The sequence below is a fragment of the Labrus bergylta genome, chromosome 2 (assembly GCF_963930695.1).
Source record: "Labrus bergylta chromosome 2, fLabBer1.1, whole genome shotgun sequence".
In the NCBI taxonomy this organism is placed as follows: domain Eukaryota; kingdom Metazoa; phylum Chordata; class Actinopteri; order Labriformes; family Labridae; genus Labrus; species Labrus bergylta.
This window is the reverse complement of record NC_089196.1, coordinates 27,961,144-27,987,665: the sequence shown is the minus strand read 5'-3', so window position 1 is coordinate 27,987,665 and position 26,522 is coordinate 27,961,144. Positions and strand designations below refer to the sequence as shown.

Below are 26,522 nucleotides of genomic sequence, written 5' to 3'. Positions count from 1 at the left end.
TTGGTGGATGTATACCTGCTCATATGTGACCTTCTGTAGGGACATGATCATCCCCTGTAAGCGTGTTAAAAATGTAGCCTTTCCCAACAATAAACCATGAGTTACCTCATCTGTAAAGTCCTGCTTAAGAAGGAAGAAATTTTGAAGAGGGATCATCATCTGATATACATTCAGCTACTAAGGAGCTGAAGATTGAACTTTAAAATCAAAGCTGAACTACAAGTCAGAACTGGAAATTTTGGCTCAGCCTGCATGGGCGACTATGAAAACCATAGCAGGTCTCCAAAATACAGAGAGTATCATTCATGTCATTTTAGATGCTTTTAACTCAGATACTGAATTGGCTAATGTTCTTAATTGCTTTGACTGTCGTTTTGATCCTCTTGACTTTAGCACCCTGAGTACCAGCCCCTCCCTTCAGGTAGATGATACAGGGTACCCTTACAGTAGGAACAAGAGCTTCAAATATTCCTTTGTCCCCTTGTCCATCAAAGCCCTCAACACTAAGCTGTAATGTGTATGTATGTATGTGTGTATGTGTGTAGATGTACCTGCACTGTTCATTACTTCTCTTAATTTTCACACATTTCTGGTTTTAGTAATTCACTCGTATGGAATTGAATGATTATTTAACTGACATGTTTTACTAACGAATGAATGTATTTTGATAATTTGCTACTGTATCAGAACACTGTGATGTCCAAGGTGAATTTCCCACTAGGACAATAAAGTTCATCTTATCTTTATCAATGAAATTCTGAGTCTTAAACTTAAGGACGATCAGCACTTTAACATTCACCTTAAGGACGTTGCCTTCCTTTCTGTAACAGTAAACAAAAAACATATCTGTGGACGTTTACTGAAATCATGTGCAAAACAGCCGAGTCCTGTATTTCACAGTATCTTTAATAAGTCCTTGCAAACACGTCCCCAATCTCTGGAAAGATGCTGTGGTTGTCCATGTCCCTAAATCCAGTTGCCCTAAAACCCTGAATGATTTCATGCCATTTGCTCTGACCTCAATTTTAATGAAAATTTTAGAGAAGCTGGTCAGGTCTGAGGTTCTGAGGCTAACTGAACATGTGCTGGATCCCATGCAGTTTGCATATCGGCCTCACAGAGATGTGGAGGACGCTACAGTCACTCTGCTTAACATGCTTTTCAGACATCTGGAAGGTAATGGGACTCATGCTTTCAATCCAGCCCCATATCTTAATCAGGAGGCGTTTGGAACAGTTTGACTTGAGAAAGAAATCTGGCATGCTGGATAATCGTCTTCCTAACCAATAGGACACAGAGAGTCAGAGTAAATGGGACTCTGTCTGAACTAAAGTGCACTTCTACTGGCTCTCCACAAGGGTGTGTGCTGTCACCCTTATATGTGTCAGAGAAGATTTCACATCAGATCTATTGTAAAATATGCCAATGAAATGTTACTGTATATGACTGAAAAACAGTCAGACTTATGTGGTAAGCATGACTAAACATAACTCAAATAAGTTTAGAAACTACAACTTTTATATTATCACACAAAGTTTGAATCAGGGATATCAACATTTGTGGCAGTTAAGCCGCTGCAAAATGGTCATATTTGAAACAATTTCTTTCTGCAGAGAAGCAGAGATACACATTAGAGGGTGGAGGTTGCATTGATTTGACAGAATTTGTAAAAGCCTTGCTTGCCTAATTTCCCAGGACAGTGTACAACCTGGTCAATGCAAACATTTTCTGCAAATGCAACACCAACTCTCTTGGGAGGCACTTTTGTAAAGTAATTTATTGTTAGATTGGCTAGAAGCAGAATAAAAGTAATTTCCATGTATGTATGGACTTTATGACTCAGTGGCCTTAAAAACACAGGTGTGTTCATGTTTGAGTGTAAAGAGCAGCAGACACCTACTGCTGTTATGTGCAAACTAACATTTTTAGAAATTTTAAACATTAATTTTATTTTCATTTCACTTAATAATTTGGTTTTATTTGAAATGTAACAACTTAAGTATCTATTTGCTGGTCTCTCTGTTCTGTTGGAGCAATTATTTCAGCACTCCTACATGAAACTTGCAGCTCACACATTTAAAATGTGGTTTCAAAACAGAATTGAAGAATATTCCCACAGCATGTAGGTACAGTTGTTTCCAATGTGACTGAGGACATTTCGACCAGCCTCACAGACTTTACTTATCCATAATCTGTTTACTCTGTTATCTTTTTCTGATACCCAAAGACAGAAAGTGCTAAGTTAATCAGGTGTAAATGAGTTCTGTGACAACTTGGTTTTATTTGCAAACAGCAGTGGTGGATAAAAATTGTCTTCAAAACAAATGCTGATATATGTTTATACTATACTATATAGCCACAAACACATGAAGAAGAATCAACATAACACATTTAAAAACAGATAGTTTAAATCAATCAATCAATCAATCAATCAATTTTTATTTGTATAGCGTCAACTCATAACAAGTGTTATCTCGAGACACTTTACAAAAAGCAGGTAAAAGACCTTACTCATTGTTATGTTACAAAGATCCGGCCTATCCATCATGAGCACTTAAACAAAGTAAATCATCAGTGTCATTAATAATTTCAGACATCTGATTTTTAATCTCTATGTTATCGTTTTATTGAATTTCATGCAGTCTATTTAATGTCATCATCTGTACAGCTGACACTTAAATCAAAGCCTGCAGTAAATTTTTGTCATGATTTAATCTGTTTTATTTTATAATTTCCTATCCTCGTGTTTCTTTCCCTGTGTGTTTTCCTTTTTTCGACCTCCACAGGTTCCAGGGAATAGTGTTGTAGTACTCGAAATCGGTCTTGGTCTCACACTAGATGGAAATCAAGACCGGTCAAGACCACCACTGAAAGGCTATTTCTCCACGTCATAACTGAGATTAGAAGGAAAACGCCTCTTTTTAAAATAACAAATAACTTCAATTCATGTGTAGTTTAATTTTCATCCCCCGGTTACGGCCGCAACCTTCCCGGTGTTACAGTCTAAGTGAGTGGCACGCCCCCTAAACACAAGATGATGATTTTTCTGTGATATTTATGGTCTTGTCTCGGTCTCGGAGCAATCTGGTGTTGGGTATTTCTTGGCTTCGGTTAGCATGGTCTTGACTACAACACTACCAGGGAATACTGCCGGGTGTGTCCCAAACAAAGGAGACAGCTTTATTTTAGCATAGCTTCTCACATTCACTGGAACCTTTCTAAAAATGTTCTTGATGTAACAAATTTTAGCGACTAAATCAGAATCAGAATCAGAAATATTTTATTAATCCCAGAGGGAAATTTGATCATTACAGTTGCTCTTAAACACTCTCCATTTTTTTTTTTAGCTGTTCCATTTCTTCAGCTTGTATTTTGCCGACAGTCTGGTTCCTTTTCAGGGCTTTCTGGACTTCCCTTTCAACGGCGTCCTTTGTCAGTTGGAACATCTCAGCATTGTAGCAGCTGCCCCCATTTGCCTGCTTCATTGCCTCGATCTTGGTAAGCAGCTCTCCGACTTGTCCGCGGTTCTTGTCTTCTTTGTGATTTTTGTCAGCATAGTTATTGAAGACCTGGTATCTCCCTCCACAGTCATGTACAAGTTGTTTGACGAAACCATCGCAATCCTCCATATAACTCTCTATTGACCGACCTTCCAGGGCTTCTCCTCTTAGAATAATCAATAAATCAATCAACCAATAAATCAATAAATCAATCAATCAATCCTATTTGTATAGTGCAAATTCATAACAAATGTGATCTCAAGACACTTTACAAAGGAGCAGGTTAAAGAGCTTACTCTTTGTTATATAATATCACTACCTATCCGTTTTAACTATTAATACAAGAATACAGTCCTTTTTACAATACAGGTTTCAAATCTACTCTATTAAGTTTATATTCATAATTTAGTCGTGTCCACTCATTGTTACTTTTCTAAAAACCAGAGTTTGTCAAAATGTCAGAAAATGAAGAGGAAATGTCCGTCTGTGAGTAAACAAAAAAGAATGAGGAAAAAATAAACTATTGGATGATTACTTAAGTTTCTTACACCAGCAAAAGATAAGCATAAAGTGCCCCCTCCAAAAGCAGATAATGGTAGCTATTATTCATAAAATAAAGGTGATGAACGCTAGTTGGGGGGGAGGGGGCTGTTAATTTTGCCCAGGCCCCAAAAGACTCTAGAAACGCCACTGCCTACATGTCTGGTCATTGTTGTTGCTTTGTAACTTTTGACAATGCAGAAGAAGTTAAATAAATAGAACACTTTAGAAAATATTAAAAGACCGAGGAGATGAAGAAAACAAATCTGTAGAGTTAATTTACGGGTACACCACAGACTATCTGAGGGTTAATGGAGTAGACCTGCTTCACTTAGCTCTCCGTTAATCAGCAGCTCTTTCCTCAGGTGTGTTAACCTTCAAATAGAAGCCAGTGATGCGCACAGGTGATTTGACTATCCCGTTTCCTCGTTTCTTGTTCAGCTATTCAAATACAGACTCTCTTTAGACAGCCAGAGAGAGTGAGGAGAGGGAGAGAGGGTAGAAAAGAATAGAGCATAAAAATATTACTTCAAACTCTCTGGACTTTTATCTCAACAACTCGAGGAGGGTCTCTGAGAGAAACCGGTGAGATTATGATGACGTGTGGGATGAGAGAGGACAACAGTCGGCGGTGATTGGTGAAGGTAAGAGCCGATTTTTGGATTGCATACCAAACGTCATTCAAAAATAACACAATTCTATGTATTAATGTTTAAAGGCATTCTATCTTGTTATAATGTATTATTTCAAATGTCTGATTAACTAACAGAGTACAGAGATGAATTCGGCACCGATAATGACCATTAAATGTCAACTTGGAGGCAAATATAATGTAAAAACAGACTTTAATTAGCCCCCATCCTTTCGTTCTCCCAGCATGGTGAATCACGTAAACAATAACATTCAGTTTCAGTTAAATACTTATCTGGTCTTCGCATGTGAGCCGAACACAAAGGTTTTTAATCCTAAAGTATTTTAAACTGCTTCTGAATCAGTGTCTTGCAGGTGTTTCCCTTATAACATTAGGGGTAGTAAATTACTGTTTTCTCTGAAGCTGTTTGGTGAAGCACGAGGAAATGTTTCTCTGCTTGGTAAATGCCAACAATTAAAGAGCTCTGCTTTGAAAAGTCAGGACCTTTTGTTTTAATTAACTCAAGCTAACAACATTAAGTCTGAAATTATTAATTAATACAGTGTAGCCTATATCTTTTTTTCTTTAATAGGACACTATATTGTAGCTAATTAGTTCCGAACAAGCAATCTGATTGGACGATCTGAGTGACGATAAAAGAGAACAGCATCACTGAGACTTTTCACAATAGCCTATGTATCCCTCCGCCTCAGCCAGGCGCGCTGAATACTTTAAGTTAACATTTACAGCAGTAGATGTTGTTGCTTTATGGTAACCATGGATACCAACAGAGTAGCAGGAGTGCAATAGCAGATTTGATAAATACTGGATCGTTCTTGGAAGCTCTCTGAGTAAAAACAATGATTTGAGGCTTTAAGGCATCTGTTTATAACTTTATGGTTTTAGTTTCGGATGCATTATGTTTAACTTTTTTTTTTTTGTAAAGATTTATTTACGGCTTTTGACTTCATTCTGACAGGAAAATGTGTAGCGTGAGTAGAGAGTTGGAAAGGAGCCGCAGGTCAGACTCAAACCCGGGCCGCACGATTGGAGGACTATGTTCTCCGTACACAGTGTGCGACCGAGCAGCAACCTCAGCCGGTGTTAAAAAATGAAGCCAATGCGGAAGTTCAAAAATCCTGCAGTTCATTGTGGATCCGCTTGAGGCTGACTCCAGAAGTCATATATACACCCAATGAAAAAAAAACTGTTTTTGACAGCTGAAATTAACATTTTCACAGCCTGGTACAGAAACAATATTGGTCTGATAAGTTGGCACAGCTGACATGAGGGTGAAGTGTTCTTAAGAGAGAAATGTTACGTGTGTGTGAGCTCATTGATAGGGCTTTCACACTTGCAGAAATTACCTGAAAAACTCCTCATAGTCTATCAGCAGTCCTCCTGAAATGATCTAGATATAGTCAGGAGTTAAGATGTGAAAACGACTTTAGACGTTGGCTTTGTTCATATTAAACTTTGGAAGTTCAAAACTAGATATTTAGATGCTCTTATCTCCATGGCGTCTGTCTCTGACCAAAGCAAAACCACACATCGAGAGAGAGAGAGAGAGAGAGAGAGAATCCCTGATGTAAAACAGCGGCGGGTCATAAGGCCAGTTCGTTTTGCATCTTATTTCCCTTTTTGAATAAAACGGACGATGCAAATTCTTGTCCAGTTGACGCAAAAAGACTGGGATAGGAATTCTATTGTGCACGGTAATTCATTGAGACTCAGATCAGCGTCCAGTTTTATAAAGTCATGCAAACAAGCAGATACGTGATCGTGAATGTGTTAGGAACGACTGCAATCTCCTGGAGGTCGGTCTTTTATATTCACAAACTTTTCAGATCACGACTTCCACCATCAGGGGGCCAGAGGCTGGGGGACCCCCACAGTACCTGAGTGCATAAGACCTATAACATGGCGCACCCCGACATCCACACACTTACAGACCCGTCCAAACACTGGTAACACAAAACATCAACATGAACACAACAGCCTGAAAACATGAAATGATGTTCTATATTATTGGAGAGACTAGAAGCAGAATAGAGGTGATTTCCATGTTTAGACTTCAGCACTGAGTGGACACACAGGTGAGGTGTGCTCAGGTGTGTGAAGAGCAAAGACACATTGTTGCTGTTGTGTACAAACTTACATTTAAGTATTTTAACACATTCATTTCATTTTAATTTCACTTAAAGATTTAGTTTTATTTGAAGTTGAAATATTTGTATAAATTATTTAAGTCATGGGTAAAATATAATTTTTTTTTAAAAAAACCATTGTTTATGTTCCGACTGGCAACTCGTGGAGCTGATGTTAAAACAGACATGGCTGCATGTGCAGCAGACGTCTGTTAAAAGACTAAATATAGATCTTCATAAGACGACTGCAGGTGGTTTTAGAATTGCATCATGGCGGACAGCGTTACAAACAGTTTGCTCTCAAGGCTGCAGAAACTCCAGGAGTCGATACTCGATGCACCACCAGAGAAAAAAGAAGATACAAAAAGAAAAGTCCTGCAGTATCTCCAAATGGAGAATAATCGGAGGGAAGCTGAAGACTAGCTGAACGTCTTCTGATTTGTTAAATGTTTACATAGCGTGAATGCTAATTGCACGTAACCTGTTTATTTTCCAGTTGTGATGAAAATACATTTATCATGCAGCTGTACTAACGTCCTGATTGAGTCTGATAGTAGCTTCAAAATGTTTTTATTCCGTGCATTAATTCTCTCTTTCATCTACAGATTGAGTTCTGAAAACTGAAGCTGCACAGGAAGCCTCTCCATCAACCCTCCGCCCTCCATGAGTCCGATGCTCCCCGTCTCTACAGACCGCTGAAAGCTCGACGTCCTCCGTCTGTTCATCCCCACTGAGCTTCCCTCTGCTTTCCTTTAACCGAACGACTCCTGCACCCGTCATGAATCCCTCTCCTAATCCACCTCCATATTCACCGTCGGACCCTCGTAACTCCCATGATCCATCTCCCCCAGCAACATTACCGTGTCCTCCAGTCATCCAGACGGGTCACAGCTCTGTGACAGAGTTAAACTGTCACTCGCCTCCGTGTGTTGCCCCCTCAGAAGAAGATGGAGGTCAAAACGCGGTACAAAACTCTGACCCCTCTGACTCTCAGCCGCCGGTCTCAGATCCAGTCTTCAGTTTTGCTTCCAGGCTTCACTCGTCCCCAGTATCCAACCCTTACCTGGCCCCCGTCACGCCCCCCTCCTACCAGGTCTCTGTCATCATCCCCTCCCCAGACCTCCGCCCGTCTCCCTGCCCTGAAGACTCCTGCCCTGACCTGGAGTGCTCCATCTGCTTCAGCCAGTTCAACAACGTCTTCCGCTGTCCCAAGATGCTTCAGTGCAAGCACACGTTCTGCCTCGAGTGCCTGGCTCGCATCAACGTCAAGGCAGCTCAGCCCAACGCCATCCAGTGCCCGCTGTGCCGCGGCTTCACGCCCCTCCCCGACCTCGGCCTGCCCAAGCTGACCACCGACTCAGATGTGCTGTCTTACCTGCCGGCCGCCATGCAGCGAGTCTACAGCATCCGCTTCCTCCGAAACAAAGGGAAGCTGCAGGTGAAAAGGTGAGACCTCTGTCACACACGCTTTGCTTTCTTAGAATCACATCGTGCGGGAGATTTGCGTTTGAGTTTGTTTACATGCAGACCTTTACCTTCCAGCTACCGCTAAAAGTACATTTGAAGTCGCGGTTTGAACAGCGAGTGGGCGGAGTTATGTCACCCCCACCCTCTACCTAAACCTGAGTATCTCAAGTCTTTAGAGCGTGTCTGACGAAGAGAATCTCCTGCTGTGAGGTTCATGTGTGAAAAGACAAATTCTGGAAACTATCAGGACCTGAAAGTCTTGAAATAATGTAGAAAATATCAGAAGTTCATGTGAGAGGAGCTACTCTCCATTGTAAAGAGACTTTTATGTCTCATTGGTAAAACTCCTGGTTAGATAAATACAATTAATAAATAAATGTTAGTTGCCTCCCTGATGAACGATGAGTCGGTGACCTTAAAAAAAATAGAAATATGGAATAAATCATGTCGCCTTACTGCGTTACTGTTCTCATCTGAATAAATAAATCAGCTGGCCTGCTAACCTACCTGCCTCAGCCAGCGTTGACTTCACAGCTGCTCCTTTGATTTCACATCTGATGACATCAGCCTTGTGTTTTCTGAGGTGGTTTGGAACGTTGGTTGTGCACATCCTCAAAAATGACCACTTTAACCACTAGGAGCAGTGTGGAGCTGTGTGGTGATGAGAACGGAAATGAAAACATTGGAAACACCGGAGAGCTGATACAACAATGGTGGGAAGTTTTGAAGAAAAGTTAATAGACCAAGTCTGCAACTACCTGCTCTATGATGTCATTGCTTTTGCATAGCAAAAAACACGCATGCCAAAATAGCTGACGGAGAGCTGAAGCTCCAAATGTAAATCAATTCAGAGGAACTTAGAGTAAAACAAGATGAACAGGTTTGATGCACTGCAGTAAATGTGATTAGATCTGGAGATGATTGTTTACAGTGTTACTGCAGCTCTGTTTTTATCAGAGCGTTCTCTGTTTCACTGTGAATCATTAACTGATCAAAGTCCACTTACTCATCACAGCTCATGTTGCTGCATGTGATGAAAGAAATCACTGCTTTAAATGTTCACTGACCCGATGACTCGATTCAGTTCAGAAAGCTTTATTGGCATGAATGTGACAACACTGATGACGAATATGATAACAAAGAAAACAATAATAGTAATGAATAGTAATAATCGACCGTTCAACAGTAACTTTAAGAATCAAAAGTGAAAATCGGATAAACATCTGGGAAAAAAAAAAGTTAGAATACAAAAAGTGTAAATTAATCGTTCTGAATTTGTTTTATTGTCTCTGTCCGTGTGTGTGTGTCTTCAGAGGTTGTCCTCTGGTTTTGACAGGGGCGGCTGTGGCTCAGTGGTAGAGTCGGTTGTCTCAGGGGTTCGATCCTTTGGCATGACACTTAAACCCAAGTTGCTTCCCCTGCTTCATCAGCTGCGTGTGAATGGTCACTTTACCCAGCAGCCTCTACCATCAGGTGTGAATGTGTAGGTGTGACCTGCACTGTAAAAACACTTCTAGTCATAAAACCAGAAAAGAAAAAAAAAAAAAAAAAAAAGCTCAGATCCATTTACAGGCTGTGATGGAATTTGCAGCTTTAATCTCAGGATTGTGTTTTTATTTCTCCCAGTACATAAGGGACCTTTTGTGTGTTGTGTTCAAACTCAGAGTTTACGTTTGTTATTTGAGGACACAAAGTATTCCTCCCTCCCAGTCTGCTATTTGATGATGTGAGGAAGTGGAGCTCCCTCTCTACCTGTAAGGTTTCACAGAGTTTGTCACTTTTAGACACTCTCTCAGACTCAAGCTGATGCATTTAAAAAAATTAAAAAACTTCATTTCCTAAAACCTGAAATTTCTCGCGCTGATTTTGAGCTGAATGGTTGTCGGATAATAATTAGGAAACAAATGACCAGATTTGAACAGATTAATCATCAAGTTCACTCATTGATCGATCAATCGGCATAAACATGAATCTTTATCGTATGTAGATGAAGAGTTTTGGGTGATTCTTAAGACACACGTTGTGTATTTGTTTCCAGCAATGGATTCTAAAGATTTTCTGCTTCACGCTGGTAAAAGTGTTTCTAAATTTTATTTGACTGTTCAATCGATCGTAAAAAAAAAAAAACCTGACTCAGATTTATCCTGGAGAATAAATGAAGAAGCTTCCCCTCTCTGTTTCTCTTTAAGGGCGGCTGACAATCATCGCCGTTGGGGTCAGAGGTCAGTGAACCGCTCTCTGGACGTGGGGCTTCCCAGCCCTCCTGCTGTGGAGCGCAGCGGCGAGCAGTCGGGCGGGCTCGTTGAAGCTCTGTTCAGACTGACGGGTCGGCCCGTGTGCCGAGCCTTCCTCCTGACGTCGGTGTTGATGATGATGGGGCTGCTGACTGGCATCATCATCTTCCTCTTAACCATGCAAAAAGTCAAGGAGTGACATCACTTCCTGTCTTTCTCCAACTGAAGGTAGGGTCTGAATCCATTTAACGAGCAACATCTGTTTCACTGCTGCGGCTTAAAGACAAGAACAGATCCAGATGTGAAATAAAAACCAGCGTTCAGGCTTTAAACTCTGTGACATCAGACATGGAGAGGAAGAGCCGCTCTGAAATCAACACTCTGAGAATCACAATGACTTTAACCTGCTTCATGACATCTAACTCAAAGATACAAACACTTCGTGTCGAGGTTTGAAAATATGAACTTTGAACTTGTTTTTTATCCCTTCAAATTGAGATTTCAGACAGGGACAAAGTATCCTGAAAACTGAGAAGAAATGGACTTTAAAATTCTCTGCAGGTCTCATCTTGAACTCAAAGCCTTAAATGATCAGCGAGCGGTTGACAGCAGAGCTTCCTGTTCAGTTTTATTGTTCAGAGTGAGAGCAGTGGACATAACAGCACTTACAATTCTTCCTAAATGTTCTTTAATTTCCTGCAGGTCCTTCTTAGTTCTGACAGCTTTCAGCACAAAACTAATCAGTCAGAGGTTACATTTTAAATTCAGTGATGTTCATGTTTCTGTAAAAAAAAAAAAGTCACATAAGAGTCCGTTTCCTGTTAGTGAAGCTGCAGCTCTGCACGCAAACAAACACACACATGTAAACATGAGTCATGCAAATGAGCCGAGCGACGGCGTGACGCGAGCAGATTTTCATAAATGGTGGAACGCTGATATGTTACAGGTGGCTTCGTTGCAAAAGGGAAGCAACAACTTAACAAACACAGCTGGACTTGTTTATTACATAATCACATGATCCCAGTTGAAGGGGAGTTCTCATGTATTTAAACTCCGCCCTGTTTGTTCATGTTTCCTCGTGTAGATGACGAGCAGAGCGTCCGTTACAAGTTGTTGTTTTTCCACAAAGAAGCTCAGATTGTCATTTAAGAGTCTGACAACATTACATCAAAACATTCTTACAGAGTCAGACATTTTACCATCTTAAAATGATTTTCTTCAACCACAAACGGACCTTAAATCTCTTCCTCTAAAAGCCACCAGACTCTTCGGCTCCTGATCGCTGAATTGAGTAGATCTTCTACCGCCGTTAGTTTGTTTGTGTTGTTGTGTCACTTTTACGTCTTCAATATGTCCGACTAAAATGATCAGTGTTTGTGATACATCACAGCATGAAAAATAACTAAAACAGCGGTCGACCAGCAGCTGTAATCTGCATTTTAAAAAACCTGTTTTTTATTCACTGTGAACAAAAAACACAAGAGTGGAACTTAAAGTCTGTTTCTGGTGTAAGAAAAGCATCTCACGCTGTGTGTGATGATGATGATGATGATGAAGAAAGAAAAACAGTCAGAGGAGCAACTTCTCACAGCATCATGTTGCAGCCTTTACAAGCTGTTTTAATGAATTATTCACGCTGACACCACCTACTGGATCATTTAAAAATGCTTTTTGTAACAATAAGTCACTCTGACACCAAAACGTGAACAGAAAGGGCTCAGGTTTAAAAAAAAAAAAAATACAGGATTAACTGTGAACCTCTGCAGGTTTTGATAGTTGGAAAAGTAGAGTCCCGGTTATTTAGACTTTCAAAAGTTACATTTCGGTTAAAGGAAGAAGTTAAATATTTTAATCTGCTTTTTAAATGACTGTAGGCTGAATACTTTCTATTATCCTCGATTTTATAGAAAATATAAGTATGAATATTTAAAGAACGTGACTAAATGACAACTAAATATGTTCTTGGAGACATTATAGAGGGTTGATGTTTGAGATGAATTTGTGTTTGGTCAGTCAGGTTTGTCTTGAGAGCGTTCAGTCTGACAGCTCATCTGTGGCGCCCCCTGCTGGAGGCTGTGAGCCGTGTCCCCCCCCCCCCCCCCCCCCCCCCCCGAGTGCTGCACAGGTATCATGTACTGCGGGACCACCTGAGCCGAACCCTGTAACGTAACAAACTTACTGATGAGTTAACAGACCCATCAACAGATCAGAAACATGACACAGAATCAGAGGACTGCCCACAAGTGAAACTTCCTCAAACACTTTGACTGTCAAATGAGAGACGACCTTCAGCGTGCGGTCAGAGACTAGGCGTTTGACCCTGACGCTGAATGGCGATCTGTAACAGTTCTAATCTCATGTTCATCGTCCTGTTCTGTTTTTTAAACACTCACCTGTTTTAATGTGCAGTGTAAAATAAATAATTTTATATATTTATGTCACGTTTGTTTTAGCAAAGCTTGCACTATCACTATGTTTGCCTCTTGTTTAACTTGAATAAATTCTTTTTTTGAATCAATCCGTCTCTCTTTTTTTTATTTTAAATGAAGCGGGACAAAGATTTAGAGGTCACATGTTATCCTCCTTTTCAACAAGTTTCAATCAGGGCGCACTCACACGAGGCATCGGGACCATGCCTAACAGAAAACACTTTTCAACATGACATGAAAATGGAAAACAATTAAAAAAGAGAAATAGAGAAAAAGAGAAAACAAAGATAAAATGTTAGAGTGGAGGGTCTTCCTTCTGCTGTGGTTGAAGGTAAAAGTGGTTTAATCCCAGCAAAGAGGTCTGTGTTTAGAGGACGTCCTGTTGAGATGTTTTGGAATAAATGTGTTTTCTATTAACGAGACACAAGAAGTAACACACTTAGCTCAAACAAAGCAGTGGATGAATTACAACCTCATGTTGGTCTAAAGTGGTCGGCGGTGTCAGAGGAATGAATGTGAGTGGATCTAAATACAAAGTGAGAGAGTAGATCTGATGTGTACAGGTCAGTTATTCCAGTCAGCAGGAGCTTTAAAAAAGTTTTTTTTTATTTTTTTATTTTTAGCCGCTCGCTCCTTTTGAACGTGAAGTTTATTTATCGAGCATCATTCATTCACAGAGAACTTCAAAGTAGTGATGTACTCAAAATCCATCTTTTTGAATATTCGTCACAGAATCGAAAGCATTTTTACTCGGTCTCGTCTCGCTCTCAGACTGGCTGGACTCACAATTTAAAATCAAGACCACCACTAATCTGCTATTTCTCCACATCATCACTGAGATTAGAAGGAACACTCATCTTTCTAAAAGAACAAATAACTTGAATTCATTTGGAGTTTAATTCTTATCCCCCCTGTTACGACTGGAACCTTCCTGTTTTTATGGTCTAAGTGAGTGACACGCCCCCTAAACACGAGGATGATTCTTCAGTGATATTTATTCTCTTAGTCTGGTCTCGGTCTCGCCCTGCCTTGGTCTTGGATTTGATTCGGACTCGATCCCTAAAGGTCTCGGCCTTTACTCGGTCTCAGAGCATTCTGGTCTTGGTTATTGTGGTCTTGTCTACAACACTTCAAAGTTCTTCACAGAGTTTAAAACAGCACCATGAAGAGTGTCATTTAGAAGTAGACATAGAAAAGGTTTTATTTGACTCTGAAGAAGACAAAGTGAACAAACATTTACTTTTAAGTGAGTCGTGTGCTCCGGTTCTTTCTTTGGACCGAGTCTGAGAGGAGTCCACTGAACGTCTCCGTCCGTCTCTCAGAGCGTCGACCTCCATTAATGGAGCGGCTGATGGCAAGAGTTTCTTCTACTTTACTACAGATTAAAATAGTTCAAATGCGAGGAAAAGGTGATAGAATTATATAAAAAAGCAGTCATCGAGTCAGAGCTTGTTGTTAACAGAGGAGCCAGTAGGTGGAGCTGTAACATCAACAAAGCCAGTCCTTGTTATGACGGCAACAACACAGGAACACACGATGCAGAGGACAACCTCACCTTTCACATGTAATTTAAAATACTCCTTTTAAATGATCTGTTTGCTCTTCTGAGCTGCATGTGTTGACATTAAGAGCTCTACATCAGAGGTAGAATGAGGAATATATAGGATGAATATTCTGCAGATCTGTTGTTGTTTGTTTGTTTGTTGTTGAAAATGTTTCTGTCTTTGAACTCGTTGGTTAAAAGAAGTTTAAACTGAAAGAGCTGAACGAGATTAGATCAGATATACTTTAATGTCCCCAAAGGTAAACTTGTATTAGACTCTGTCCTGCAGTTAGGAGAGAATTAAAGGAGAGACTGAGACAAGACCACGACCATAAACATCAGTGAAAAATCTGAAAAAATGTGTGCAGTGGGCATGTCACTCACTTGGAAAGGTTGCGGCCGTACCTGGGGGATAAGAATCGACTAAAAACTCCAAATGAATTGAAGTAATTTGTTCTTTTAGAAAGAGGAGTTTTCCTTCTAATCACAGAAATGAATTGAACCTCTCAGTGGTCTTGACCGGTCTTAAAATCCAGAGTCCACCGAGACAGACCAGGTAAAAAACTGCTTTAGATTCTGAGATGATACAGAGACCTTCAAAAAGTGGTCTTGAGATTTTGAGTCCTACAACGCGATTAAATGCTGAAAGTCAGAGTGATGAATGTGGGTCAGGTCAGACACTATGTCCTGTGTCTGTCTGACAAAAGACTTTTCATTGAGTGATCTTCATAGCAGTCTGCATAAGACGAGTTCTCTGTGACCACAGCACGCTGTTATCTCATATCTGATGATGCTTTCAAAGACTGCCGTGTAAAACAGTAACACTCTCAACATCCTGAATACGTCTTACCAGAGAAGATTTTAACGTTTGTTTACGGCAGACAGGAGCTCAAAACAAATGTCAACAAGGAGAAGAGTACAAAAGTTACACCAAAATTAAAAAAAAACGAGATCTAATGTACCCGAGACGAACACAGGTTGTTCCTCTTTAAGAAACAATCTCGTTAAAACAGTTCCATTGTTTCTTTTTTTTAAGTATTTATAAGTTAAGTAGTCATCTCGCGTCAATGTTACACTTGTCCAGCAGATTGTTTCAACAGTTTCCACTCCACACCATGGCGTCTAACGAACACACGGGTGTGATTTTGCTGTAGTAACAGTGTGTGTGTGTGTGTGTGTGTGTTACTTTGTCTTTGAAACCCGTGGACACACCTTGACAACGCAGTCAGCGATCAAACAATCCTGTCTCCATGGTCACCACCCGCTGAGACAGTTTCATGAATCTCACCTATTGAAGAAGTTCACCTCCTGCTCAGATCCGTCAGCCAGGGAGGAAATCTTTCCGTAACACGACACACAAAATCAAAGTCTCTTGCCTCTTGACAAACGGTAACATGGCGCCCGTCTGTCAGTGAGGTCAGGGGACACTTGACAAACTGCAGGATTTTGCACTTCAGCATCGGCTTCATTTTTCTACACCGGAGGTTTCTGCTTGATTCACACATGCAGCTCACCCTGAAGGTGTGAAAACACCAAAAGATTCTTGATAAGAACACACACTTACATCTCTTTTTAGAGGGCTTGAAGGGTTATTGTTTTTGGGCCATATTGAGATGTTACAATAGATGAGCCGGCAAACACAGATTAATTGAAAGTTGTTGGTCACATCCTTTGTTTTCTACATAGAAGAAAACTGATGCAGCTTGTGGGAGGCGCTGAACAACAGAGCTCTGTTAATCCTGGCTCAGAGTTCAGTATAATCGGGACGTTTTGAGGTCTGCTCCCTCCTTCTCTACAATCATAGGGGAGTCCCCGACTCGAGGCTGCTCAGAACCGATTATCTACCCAAAATATTGTGTAGTATGTATCGTATAACGATCCAACGTTAACCTCCAGGATTCGATTTTTAGGATTTAACATTTTGAGTGTTACATCATGAAAGTGTCTGGAGGTCTTGTGTGAGTACAATAACGTGGAGAGACAAGGGAGGATAGTTATAGGTGGACAGTAGTGGCGACCGGTGGCAGGACACACGGGTGCGTTGGACAGACCTCCAGCTCTCGCTGAAGAACAGAAAAACACAAAACTTTTTACGTAAAAAAACAAAACAAAACCATGTTTTTCCACCCTGCACAAAACATTAAAATAGTCAATTTTGGCTCGGCTCTTTTGTAGTGTGAGCATGTTTGAGATTATGAAGAAGAATATCTGAAAGGATCACACACACCAGGATTATTTTATCGGATAGCCAGGCTTTCCTGTGACATGGAGAAGAATAAGATTACATTTCAGTTTTTAACCATGTGAGTGAGAACATCAGATCTGGAGGATGACATTAATCACAGCCAACTGGATTCATGTTTTTGTACCACAGCAAGCAGCGTTTCTTCCTGACTTTTCTGCCAGGTATTTCTAGGCAAGGTGAGTTTACCTTCAGTGAAGTTTGCCTACTGTGTATTGAATTCTATTAAGTAGAATATGGAATTGTTCCTGTCGATGAAACCTGTTATCAGGAGAACTGATTCCCACTGCACACTTCACATCCTTTTTCTGTCAGCGTTAGAGGACAGAGGGGAGGTTTCTTTAGTTTGTTGACCTCATTCAAAACAATTTCATGAGTCTTTCCAGGAGACACACACACACACACACACACACACACACACACACACACACACGTTTTGTCGGTGTGATAGAGGGCTTATTGTTGGAGCAGGAGAAAACATCAACATGGTCTCATGATGCTTTGCCAGTTTCCCAGGATTCCTTTCTCTGTGTGGGCACATAGGATGACAGAGTCTGAACAAACTGTTATTGGAAAGTTACTCAGTCTGGTTCTGGAGGTCGCTGTGGATCAGGAGGAAGAGAGGGTCGTTGTGGATCAGGAGGTAGAGAGGGTCACTGTGGATCAGGAGGTAGAGAGGGTCACTGTGGATCAGGAGGTAGAGAGGGTCACTGTGGATCAGGAGGTAGAGAGGGTCACTGTGGATCAGGAGGTAGAGAGGGTCACTGTGGATCAGGAGGTAGAGAGGGTCGTTGTGGATCAGGAGGTAGAGAGGGTCACTGTGGATCAGGAGGTAGAGAGGGTCACTGTGGATCAGGAGGTAGAGAGGGTCACTGTGGATCAGGAGGGTCACTGTGGATCAGGAGGTAGAGAGGGTCGTTGTGGATCAGGAGGTAGAGAGGGTCACTGTGGATCAGGAGGTAGAGAGGGTCACTGTGGATCAGGAGGTAGAGAGGGTCACTGTGGATCAGGAGGGTCACTGTGGATCAGGAGGAAGAGAGGGTCACTGTGGATCAGGAGGTAGAGAGGGTCACTGTGGATCAGGAGGGTCACTGTGGATCAGGAAGTAGAGAGGGTCACTGTGGATCAGGAGGTAGAGAGGGTCACTGTGGATCAGGAGGTAGAGAGGGTCACTGTGGATCAGGAGGAAGAGAGGGTCACTGTGGATCAGGAAGTAGAGAGGGTCACTGTGGATCAGGAGGGTCACTGTGGATCAGGAGGTAGAGAGGGTCACTGTGGATCAGGAGGTAGAGAGGGTCACTGTGGATCAGGATCATTTTTTTTGTTGTTTTTAGGGGCCCTGTTACTTTTGTAAACAACTTTGTAACTTTGTTTTGAAAGTAGCTGAATAAATAAAGAAATAATTATTTTTGTTTTCATAAAAATGTCCTCAGGGAAACCTAAAGGGTGTGTGTGTGTGTGTGTGTGTATGTGTGTTGATGTAATATGATGCATTATTAGCTCTCACATTTTGGTGAAATAGGAAGTTGGAGAAATCCTGGAATGTCCAGCTGACACACACACACACACACACACACACACACACACACACACACACACACACACACACACACACACACACACACACACACACACACACGTCCTCACACACGCAATATCTGACCGTCATATTTGATTTCCACGTTAGCTGGTCACAATGCTCTGAGTCAGCTGATGAGACATTTCACGGTAAGCTCAGAGATTGTTCTCAGTCAGAGGTCAGAGGTGTTCTGAGCTGACATCATCAACCTGCTGTTACCTGAGATTTTAACCACAGAATCTTTAATGTGAGGTCAACAGAAGACAATTGGTTGTAAGGAGTGAAATAACTTCCTATTTCAACAACATAAACATTTTAAAAGTGAGTTTTTGTTCCATGTTCTTTTTTTTTTTTACTTTTTGTTAATCACATTTCTAACATATCCTTTGTTTATAATTTGCAACAATTTTCATCTGTTTTCAAAACTGACTTTAGTATATAGAAGTCTTGATTTTTGTCCAGAGCTTTTATGTGAGCTGTGTGTCTGATCACAGCTGCTGTTACTGTAATTTCCTGCAAAAGAAGAATAAAGTCCTTCCATCTTTACATCCATCCATCTGTCAGTCAATCTGTCCGTCCATCCTTTTTAAAGCACTTTAAGTATGGTAAATAAATGTTATAATGATTATTAAACATGAGAAAGGGATTACTAAAAGCATCCCACAAAATTCAGCTTATGATTTTGTCTCATCATCGTTGTCTGAAAAACAGATAAATGTAAAAGTGAATTAATTTTATTAGTATTTAGGACTTTAAAAACAGGACTTAAGATTATTTGACACACATCTCCTTTTGTTTATTAGTTAGTCTGGTTTCTGATGTGTATCCTAAACTTTTCACGCTGCCGTCTTGTGTGCCCATCTCTGGTTTAGGAAGGTCCTGAGGTACGTCACACCTGCTGGGACCTAGATGAGTCCACATGGACTGAGCTCCTGTCCTAGAGTTTCCAGGTGGGTCGGGGTATGAGGCCGAGGTCTCCGGGTCTGTAGCGGGCCAACAGGAACAGAGGATCTGTGGCCAGCTTCAAGGTCTCCGCTCTATGGAGGACAGTAACACTTAACTCCTCCCCTTTTCTTCAAAGAGGATTTGAGATTTCTAACTTTAAGAGACAGGGGAGAAAGCGCTGGCTGAGCGCACTGGAGCATTTGTATAAAACACACCAGAGCGCACAGCCAGCTGAGAAAAAACCACTTTATGTTTTATATTTGAGATGGTTTTTTGCGTCACTATGAGCATCAAACTGAGGATCTTTGTCCTCCTACTGTGTCTGGACACGGAGTGAAGAGGATCTGTAGGAGACAAAAATATGCGGAATATCGTACATTTGTAAAAGAGCGCCGGTGACGTCATCAGCGCCTTTCTGAAGAGTTTAAAGATTTACAACTGGAAGCGCTCAAAGCAGCCGGACAAAAAAGGGGGAGGGCTCGCTGCGCTTTTAACTCCAAGTGGCCGTCTGCGGCTGCAAACGCTCTCTACTCATTGAAAACAAAACAAGAGCCTGGTCAGAAAAAAACCTAATGGTAAATAAAAGAAATCTAAATGTGTCTCTTTATCCTTTTAGCCCTCAATGTTAAATAGTGTATCAATAAGTGAATGAATCATTGAGTTGTGGTTAAATGAAACTCTTCGAGTCTTATTGGAACCTCTCTGGGATATTGTGTTAAAAAAATGGGATGGAAAAGCGAACAACCTGAAAAAGTGAGACAGCTGTCGTTGGAGAGGACGCATGAATAGGATGATTAGTAACTCCATGAATGACTCTCTGCAGTCGGTGGTATTTTCACTTTCCTGCTGTGACTAACAGAGGAAGGTTTTCATCATGACTTTAGAAACGTACAGACGAGACCCGGTGCGGAGGGATTGGAGTACCTGGCTGGTTCAGGGTCAGTGGTCTGCGGTTTACGTCCTCCACTTCTCGTCTCAATCGAGTCTCTGAGGGCGGAGTCTGTCACCGGGGGGGAGTTTCCTTCCAGGACGTCCTGCAGCTTCAGACACAGCTGAGTCTCTGCTGCCTGCTCCGAGTCCTTCAGAGGACAGAAAACACCACAGCATCCACCGTAAGGAACCATCTCATTGGCTGAGGAGGACCTTAAATGGGTGGAGCCTCATAACAACATTTTCCATAGTAAGTGAGATGCCAAAGCAAATGTAATTGATTTCACTGTATTAATTAATCCTATTCCTAAGCAGCGCTCACAGCCTCAACGTGCTTCTCATTGGTGCTCACTGTTGCTAGGATACGGAGGTCGGCTCACTGCACTTCTGCTTCCCTCTGTCGTGACCGTCTTACTGTTTTAAATGTCTCCGTATGTTTAATATTTGATTTTAATTTAAAGGGAACTCCACCAAGAAAACCAAAACGATGTAAATGAAACGTGTCCTGGCATCAGCAGCAGCTCTTTGATTAGTTTCTCTTCAACCCCTGTTTTTGAGAAAGTTGATATGAGAAGTCCTGCGCCTTCTTCATTGTGATTGGTCGTTCATGGAGTAGAAACATTGACCAGTGTGACAAAGCTCCAACAGTTGAACGTTGTGAACGCATTGTCAAAAAACTGCAGACTTCTGTCCCAGTCTTCCGAACATTTTGTGATCAGGTTTGAGTGTTGTTACCGTCAGGATGTGTCTGAGGATGACGACTGCTTCCTTCATGTCGACCTCCAGCTGCTCCCCTCTTCTCCTCTCCCTCTGTAGCTCCGCCTCCAGCTGAACCGCCATCGCTGCCATCTGACGGCGCTCCTCTGATGCTGAGGCCAAACATTTCCTTAAACAGCGCGACAAACATGAACACTTTAAAAAGGTTGTCAGTAGGACGGCGCTGAGTTCAGTGACTGCAGATCAAGAGGTCTCTGGTTCAATCAAAGCTCCTCTCAGTGTTGTTTACGTCTAAGATCAAACTGTCTGTTCACTGTCACGCACAGTGGTGTCAAACGTAGGTTTCTGTTGTCACTTGTCAGCATGAAGTGTAGCGTCAGCATCAGATACTTCATCTCAGATTGTTAAATATGGACGCTTTTGTTACAGTGTTTCATGCACACGAGGCACCGTCTTTAGATCTCCTGTCTCAAGGTTATGACGTCATAAAACCATCGAGGTGAGGGTAAAATCAATTCAGCATAGTATCGTGATATTAAGTTTGGCAATATTATCTCGTCTCATGGACGCCAAGAATTTATATTTTTATTATTATTTATAGCAAGCAAACATGCTTTTTTAATTACTGAAGGGGTTATTCATTTTGATCAAGTTGCATTGTAAAAATTCATGTTCAAGTTCGATGAGACTGAAAAACCAACACTTCAGATTGTGACGTGCATACAGCCTTTTACAGGGTTTTACTTTCAGGTTCAGGTTACTTTATTCTGTCTGAGGAAATTGGCCCGTTTTCACAATGACAAAATCATGATGACCTTTTTTTGTTTTTATATTGTGTGTAACAGTGTGTCCTTATAGCATGTGACGCCATCCAGGCTGGATTCCTTTGGCAAAGCAGCACGACGCGACGGGCTGTTTTTACCTGAACGCCCCGTTTCCGTTTTTCTTTCTGTCGCTTGCACAGACGTGGTCGAGTAACAAGAGAGCTGGACAAAGCGCTGGGAGTGTCCTACAGGAGAATGTACTGGATCCTCTTCTCCTCTCTGTCCTCACTCAACAGAGCTTGTTAGCTTGTTCTGCAGAGTTGAGGAGACGGTGGATTCATCATATCTATGTCTGTGGCTAAAATGTTTTGCTGTGACTTGTGTTAACACAGAGGAATAACTTTATCTGGCCCACCGTTCAAAGGGTCGTCAATACAAAGCACCATACTTCTGTTTGTCCACCTCCTAAATAAAGGCTCTAGATGTCACACTGTTTACGAGGGTTAACAGCGAGCGTCAGTGATGCAAAGCGACACGTTACACTCACAGGCTGTTAGAAGACGCCGTCACAGATCTTCAGTCTTAAACGACCTTTAAGTGTGGTCAGCAGGAACAGATGAAACGTCTACCTGAGATCCTCGATCTGAGGCAGCCTGACCTCCGTGATGAGGCTGTAATCCTCCATCTTCAACTTCAGCTGCTGGCACACCTCCGTCAGCCGCTCGGCTGTCTGAAGAAAGATGCAGATTGATTTTGGTGATTTTTATGAGATGAATAAAAAGAGGTGAAGCTGATGAAGGCTCTATCTCTAACAGTGTGTGTTTATTAGCTGAACAATCAGCTGAGGATGAGGAAGCCTCCTTTGCAAACCTAAAGAAGCGAACATGTCCGACAAGACTTCATATGAACTTGGCTGCATGACTCGTGTATCTGCATCTTTAGATTTACATTTCACTGTTAATAAATGAATAAACAAACAATAAATAACTTAGTGACACAGTTAGGCTCTGCGTCCACCGAGCGTTTTTTCCAGGCAGTAAAGCGCTGGCTGTGTGCTCGGAAGTGCTCGCATAAAGCATTTGTGCATGACCGACACTGCTCCGTTACTTTTTACTGCATGTTTAATATTTGAGATCTATTATTTCCCGATCAGACACGGAGCGAGGACGAGTTCAGTACAAGACATGATCCGTATTTGGCAAAACTTCGGGGAATATCATACATTTGGAAAAGAGTGTCGGTGACGTCAATAACGCCTTTCTGAAAAGTTGAAAGATTTTTAACTTGAGCGCTCGGATCGGCCGCACAAAAAATGCTTCATGTAAACATGTCGATCAGAACAGACTGATCCGATCAGGCTCATTCAGAAAAAAATGTCATTCCGATCGAGAGGTGTGGTTTATGTTGATCGTTGTTCGGATCAGGATCCATGTACACGCTCCATCTGATCGTGTCTGCTTGACCGGGGTAAAATGATCCTTACTGCGCAATCTGCCCCACATAAAGTGACCTGTTTCTGTTTTTGTCATACTGGAATTAAAAAACAAACATAGCGGGAGCAAAACAAAACTGGTCTGTAGCCGAAACAACTGCTTTGCTTGAAACTTTAAAGGAACTGAGGATTGTAGAAAGGCTTGACGGTCGAAAGGCCAGTGTTAGGTGGGGGTTATTTCTGTAGTAGATGGACAATTATGAAATCGTGAAACAGACTGTGGATCATCTTAGATTTATTCAGCCACGGTCAGACAACACAGAAACACAACACACATGACTGACAAAGTGCAGACCATCGCTGACCCATGCTGATCTACATCTCACAATCATTGATAATCATTGGCAAAGTGGCAAAATGGCAAAGTCTTCATCACACAGTGTTGCTTATATTCTGCTAGAAGGTACAGCCCACAAATTCCTTTCCATTTGGGTACATCACTATAAAACAATAAAGATGACATGACACTGATTAGTATACGTAACAGATGTAGACTCTCTGTCTAGCAAACAGTTGCTGACAACATATAGTTGGCTCCTATCCATTTATAGATCTGCTACTACTAAGGTGCTTCACCCATATAAGGTTACAGCTTCACAGACCCAAAAGTAGAATTACTGTGAGATGGTTGACACAATTTAAAGATATGTCCACAAAATTATCAAGATGAATGAATCCATGAAAATACGTACTAACAGCCAGAAATAACAAAGTACTCGTCACATTGTTCACAAACACAGGCGGAAATGTCAGCTTCTTCTGCACCAGTCTGCGCATGTCAGAACGGTTTTATTCCGATTAAATGCCGATGCATGAACACGCACGGCATAATCCGATCATTTTATTTAGCGTCCATGTAAACGGTGAGATTGGAATCAGAATGATTTCAATCAGACATGTAAACGTAGACAGTGAACAGGGATAGAGCTCAGTCTGCAGAAGGTCTCAACTTTAAATCCAGATATTCCCTTACAGTTCTATAGACATTATTGAACAGCTGTTTTCTTACCTTCTCATTGGTGGAGATGTCCCGCTCAATCCTCACAGCGGCTTCATTCATGTCGTCTATCTGTAATCCGAGATGTGTCTCGTGGCTTTGCAGGCGGTCTCTCTCCTCCAGCAGAGCGTTGATCTCGTCCATTATCACCTGCAGCTGCTGCATCCGCTCGCTGTGCAGAGCCTTCTCCTCCTGAATGATTTCTGAGGTCTTCCTCTCCAACCTATCGTTCAACGCCGTACTTGTCTTCTCTAACAATCTGTGGTTGGTAGACAGAGGGAGGGGAGGTGAAACACTTGACAGCAGGAATTATTTCCCTGCAGATATTACGCCGACTGCCACACGTCACCTGTTCGTCTCAGTCTTTTCTTCTGATCTCAGGATCCCGATGGCAGCTTCATGCTCCGTCTTCTCTTTAAACGGCTGCTGCTCCAGAGACTCCAGGTCATACAGCTGCTCACTGAGCTGTTTCCTGAGCTGCTCCTTCTGCTCCTTTTGCTCCTCAATCTGTGCAGCTGATAGAGGAGAGGAGAGGAGAGGAGAGGAGAGGAGAGGAGAGGAGAGGAGAGGAGAGGGTGCCTATCACAATTCATATCTTTTTTGTAACTATTTGCAGATTGCTCAAATGTTTATAAACGCGTTAATCAAAGATAGTTCACTTTCTTAAAGATATCTTTTCGGGCTTATTGCCTTTATTCGATAGTGGCTAGAGTAGGAAACAGAGAGAGGCGACCTAACCGCTAGGCCATCTGCGCCCCCAAAGACACATAATTAAATACTATGACTACTAAGTCGCAGAATAATGTTTTCGGTTAGTATGTATATTAATCACGCTTTATTCTCTAACGTTTTTAGTCTTTGTAACGTACAACTTTAATTGGCTCATCTTAATTTCATGTTACTGTTTTTGACAATATTCACCAGCAATACGCTAACAAACAATCCTATAAGATAACTCTCGCCCTGAAAAGTTAGGCTCCATATTTAGAAATAACATCAGATGATCCGCGTATGAGGCGGCTAGCAGCTGCAGATCAATATTGAAACGAAGGCATCAGAGGGCAGGAGAAGCTTTAGTTTAACATGAGCATGTGCACCTCATACATTTACAGCAGGGCCATACGGACAGCAGGCGTCTCACTATTTCTCTCGCTCGCGATCTCTTTCTCTCTTGTGTGTGCAGCAATTTTGTGAATTAATAAAAAAGTTGAAAATATACTTATGCAGCCATAAATAGACCTGGGATGTCCGCCTGAGTATTGTCTATGTGTGGGGAAACATGTGGTGAAAAATGTGATTGGTTATTGATTTGAAATGTATTTGTTGCATTAGAAATGTTAATTTTGCAAATAATTAAATAAGGCTCCAGCAAAAGTTCAGACAAAAAGACCATAATTATTTGCATGCTGACTGAACTATTCATCTCTCATGCTGTGTTGCGTTCACTTCACATTCTCAATCCTTATTTTCCTGTAGTCATGAACTTTTCTCATCACCTGGTCACAACTAACCAATAGGTCTGCTCCACTCCCTCTTGAACATCCCTGCCAATACGTCTTAGTCGGATTGGAAAGTTGAAATATTAAAAATCACCTAACCTCCAAAAGCGTAATGATCTATGATAAAAATGCAGATAATGAGCTGCAGGTTTTTAACAAGTTGCGTTGCTGCATGCATGTTGGCTCACCCTGCCTCCTGGTCTCTGAGGTCCGAATGTCCACCTGCTCCTTTAGCTCTTCTATCTGCAGGCTCTGCTGCAGCTTCAGGTCCTTCAGGAACTGTTCTGCAACCTGCTGCTGATTCTCCAGCTTCTCAGCAAGCTCGCCCACCTTCCGCTTCCTTTCAATCCGGGAGTGTTTCAGGAACTCCGAGATGTCGTACTTGTCCTCCTTCAGCGCTTTGCTCTGCGAGATCAGGCTCACGTTGTGCTTCTCGAACTCGTCACATTTCCGCTGACACCTGCAGGACGGAAAACAAATGAAGAGGACCATGTTAGTTCTAAGGTTATTTTTATGTAACAATGTGAGTTAAATATAAATACAGCATTTGAATTAGACACATCTGCTTTTCATCTAACCTAACTTTTAAAATGATATACTCGCTTTTCTAATGTTTTACAGTAAATAAAAATGAAGTTTTCAGAAAACAATAACAAAACAATGAAAACATGTAGGCATATACCTGATGGTTTATACTATAAGTACTATTTACTATAGGTTTAGCAGAAGTCGCTTAAATTGTTTATTACACTTAAAACATTATTTTTTATAGCTATGGCAATACATTGATTCATTCGTATTTGTGGTTTCGAACAATTTTTTCCGCCTTTCCCTCTGGGCTCCCGTAGTTCACATCCTCATGTAAT

At 41.5% G+C, this 26,522-nt stretch overlaps 2 protein-coding genes and 1 long non-coding RNA gene across 4 annotated transcripts; 1 reads left to right on the top strand and 2 right to left on the bottom strand.

The window, feature by feature from the left end:
- Window positions 1-4,375: 4,375 nt before the first annotated feature.
- Window positions 4,376-13,037, top strand: LOC109999951 (RING finger protein 225). Of its 2 annotated transcripts, XM_065950605.1 has the most exons (3): window positions 4,376-4,684; window positions 7,424-8,264; window positions 10,475-13,037. In XM_065950605.1, the coding sequence occupies exons 2-3, from the start codon at window positions 7,597-7,599 to the stop codon at window positions 10,716-10,718; spliced, it is 912 nt and encodes a 303-aa protein (XP_065806677.1). In that variant the 5' UTR covers window positions 4,376-4,684; window positions 7,424-7,596; the 3' UTR covers window positions 10,719-13,037. The 2 variants fall into 2 exon arrangements, with proteins under 2 accessions (XP_065806677.1, XP_029137281.2); XM_029281448.2 differs by lacking the exon at window positions 4,376-4,684 and having other exon boundaries at window positions 7,423-8,264.
- LOC114921450 (uncharacterized) lies at window positions 8,120-9,183 on the bottom strand. The gene is made up of 3 exons (XR_003809743.2): window positions 9,044-9,183; window positions 8,793-8,936; window positions 8,120-8,250 (listed from the first exon to the last, which is right to left on the bottom strand). It is a non-coding gene; the product is annotated as an uncharacterized lncRNA (long non-coding RNA).
- Window positions 13,038-20,773: 7,736 nt separating the features above from the next.
- Window positions 20,774-26,148, bottom strand: LOC109999947 (cilia- and flagella-associated protein 157-like). The gene is made up of 5 exons (XM_029281444.2): window positions 25,845-26,148; window positions 24,507-24,672; window positions 24,170-24,416; window positions 22,298-22,398; window positions 20,774-21,073 (listed from the first exon to the last, which is right to left on the bottom strand). The coding sequence occupies exons 1-5, from the start codon at window positions 26,146-26,148 to the stop codon at window positions 20,857-20,859; spliced, it is 1,035 nt and encodes a 344-aa protein (XP_029137277.2). The 3' UTR covers window positions 20,774-20,856.
- Window positions 26,149-26,522: the final 374 nt, after the last annotated feature.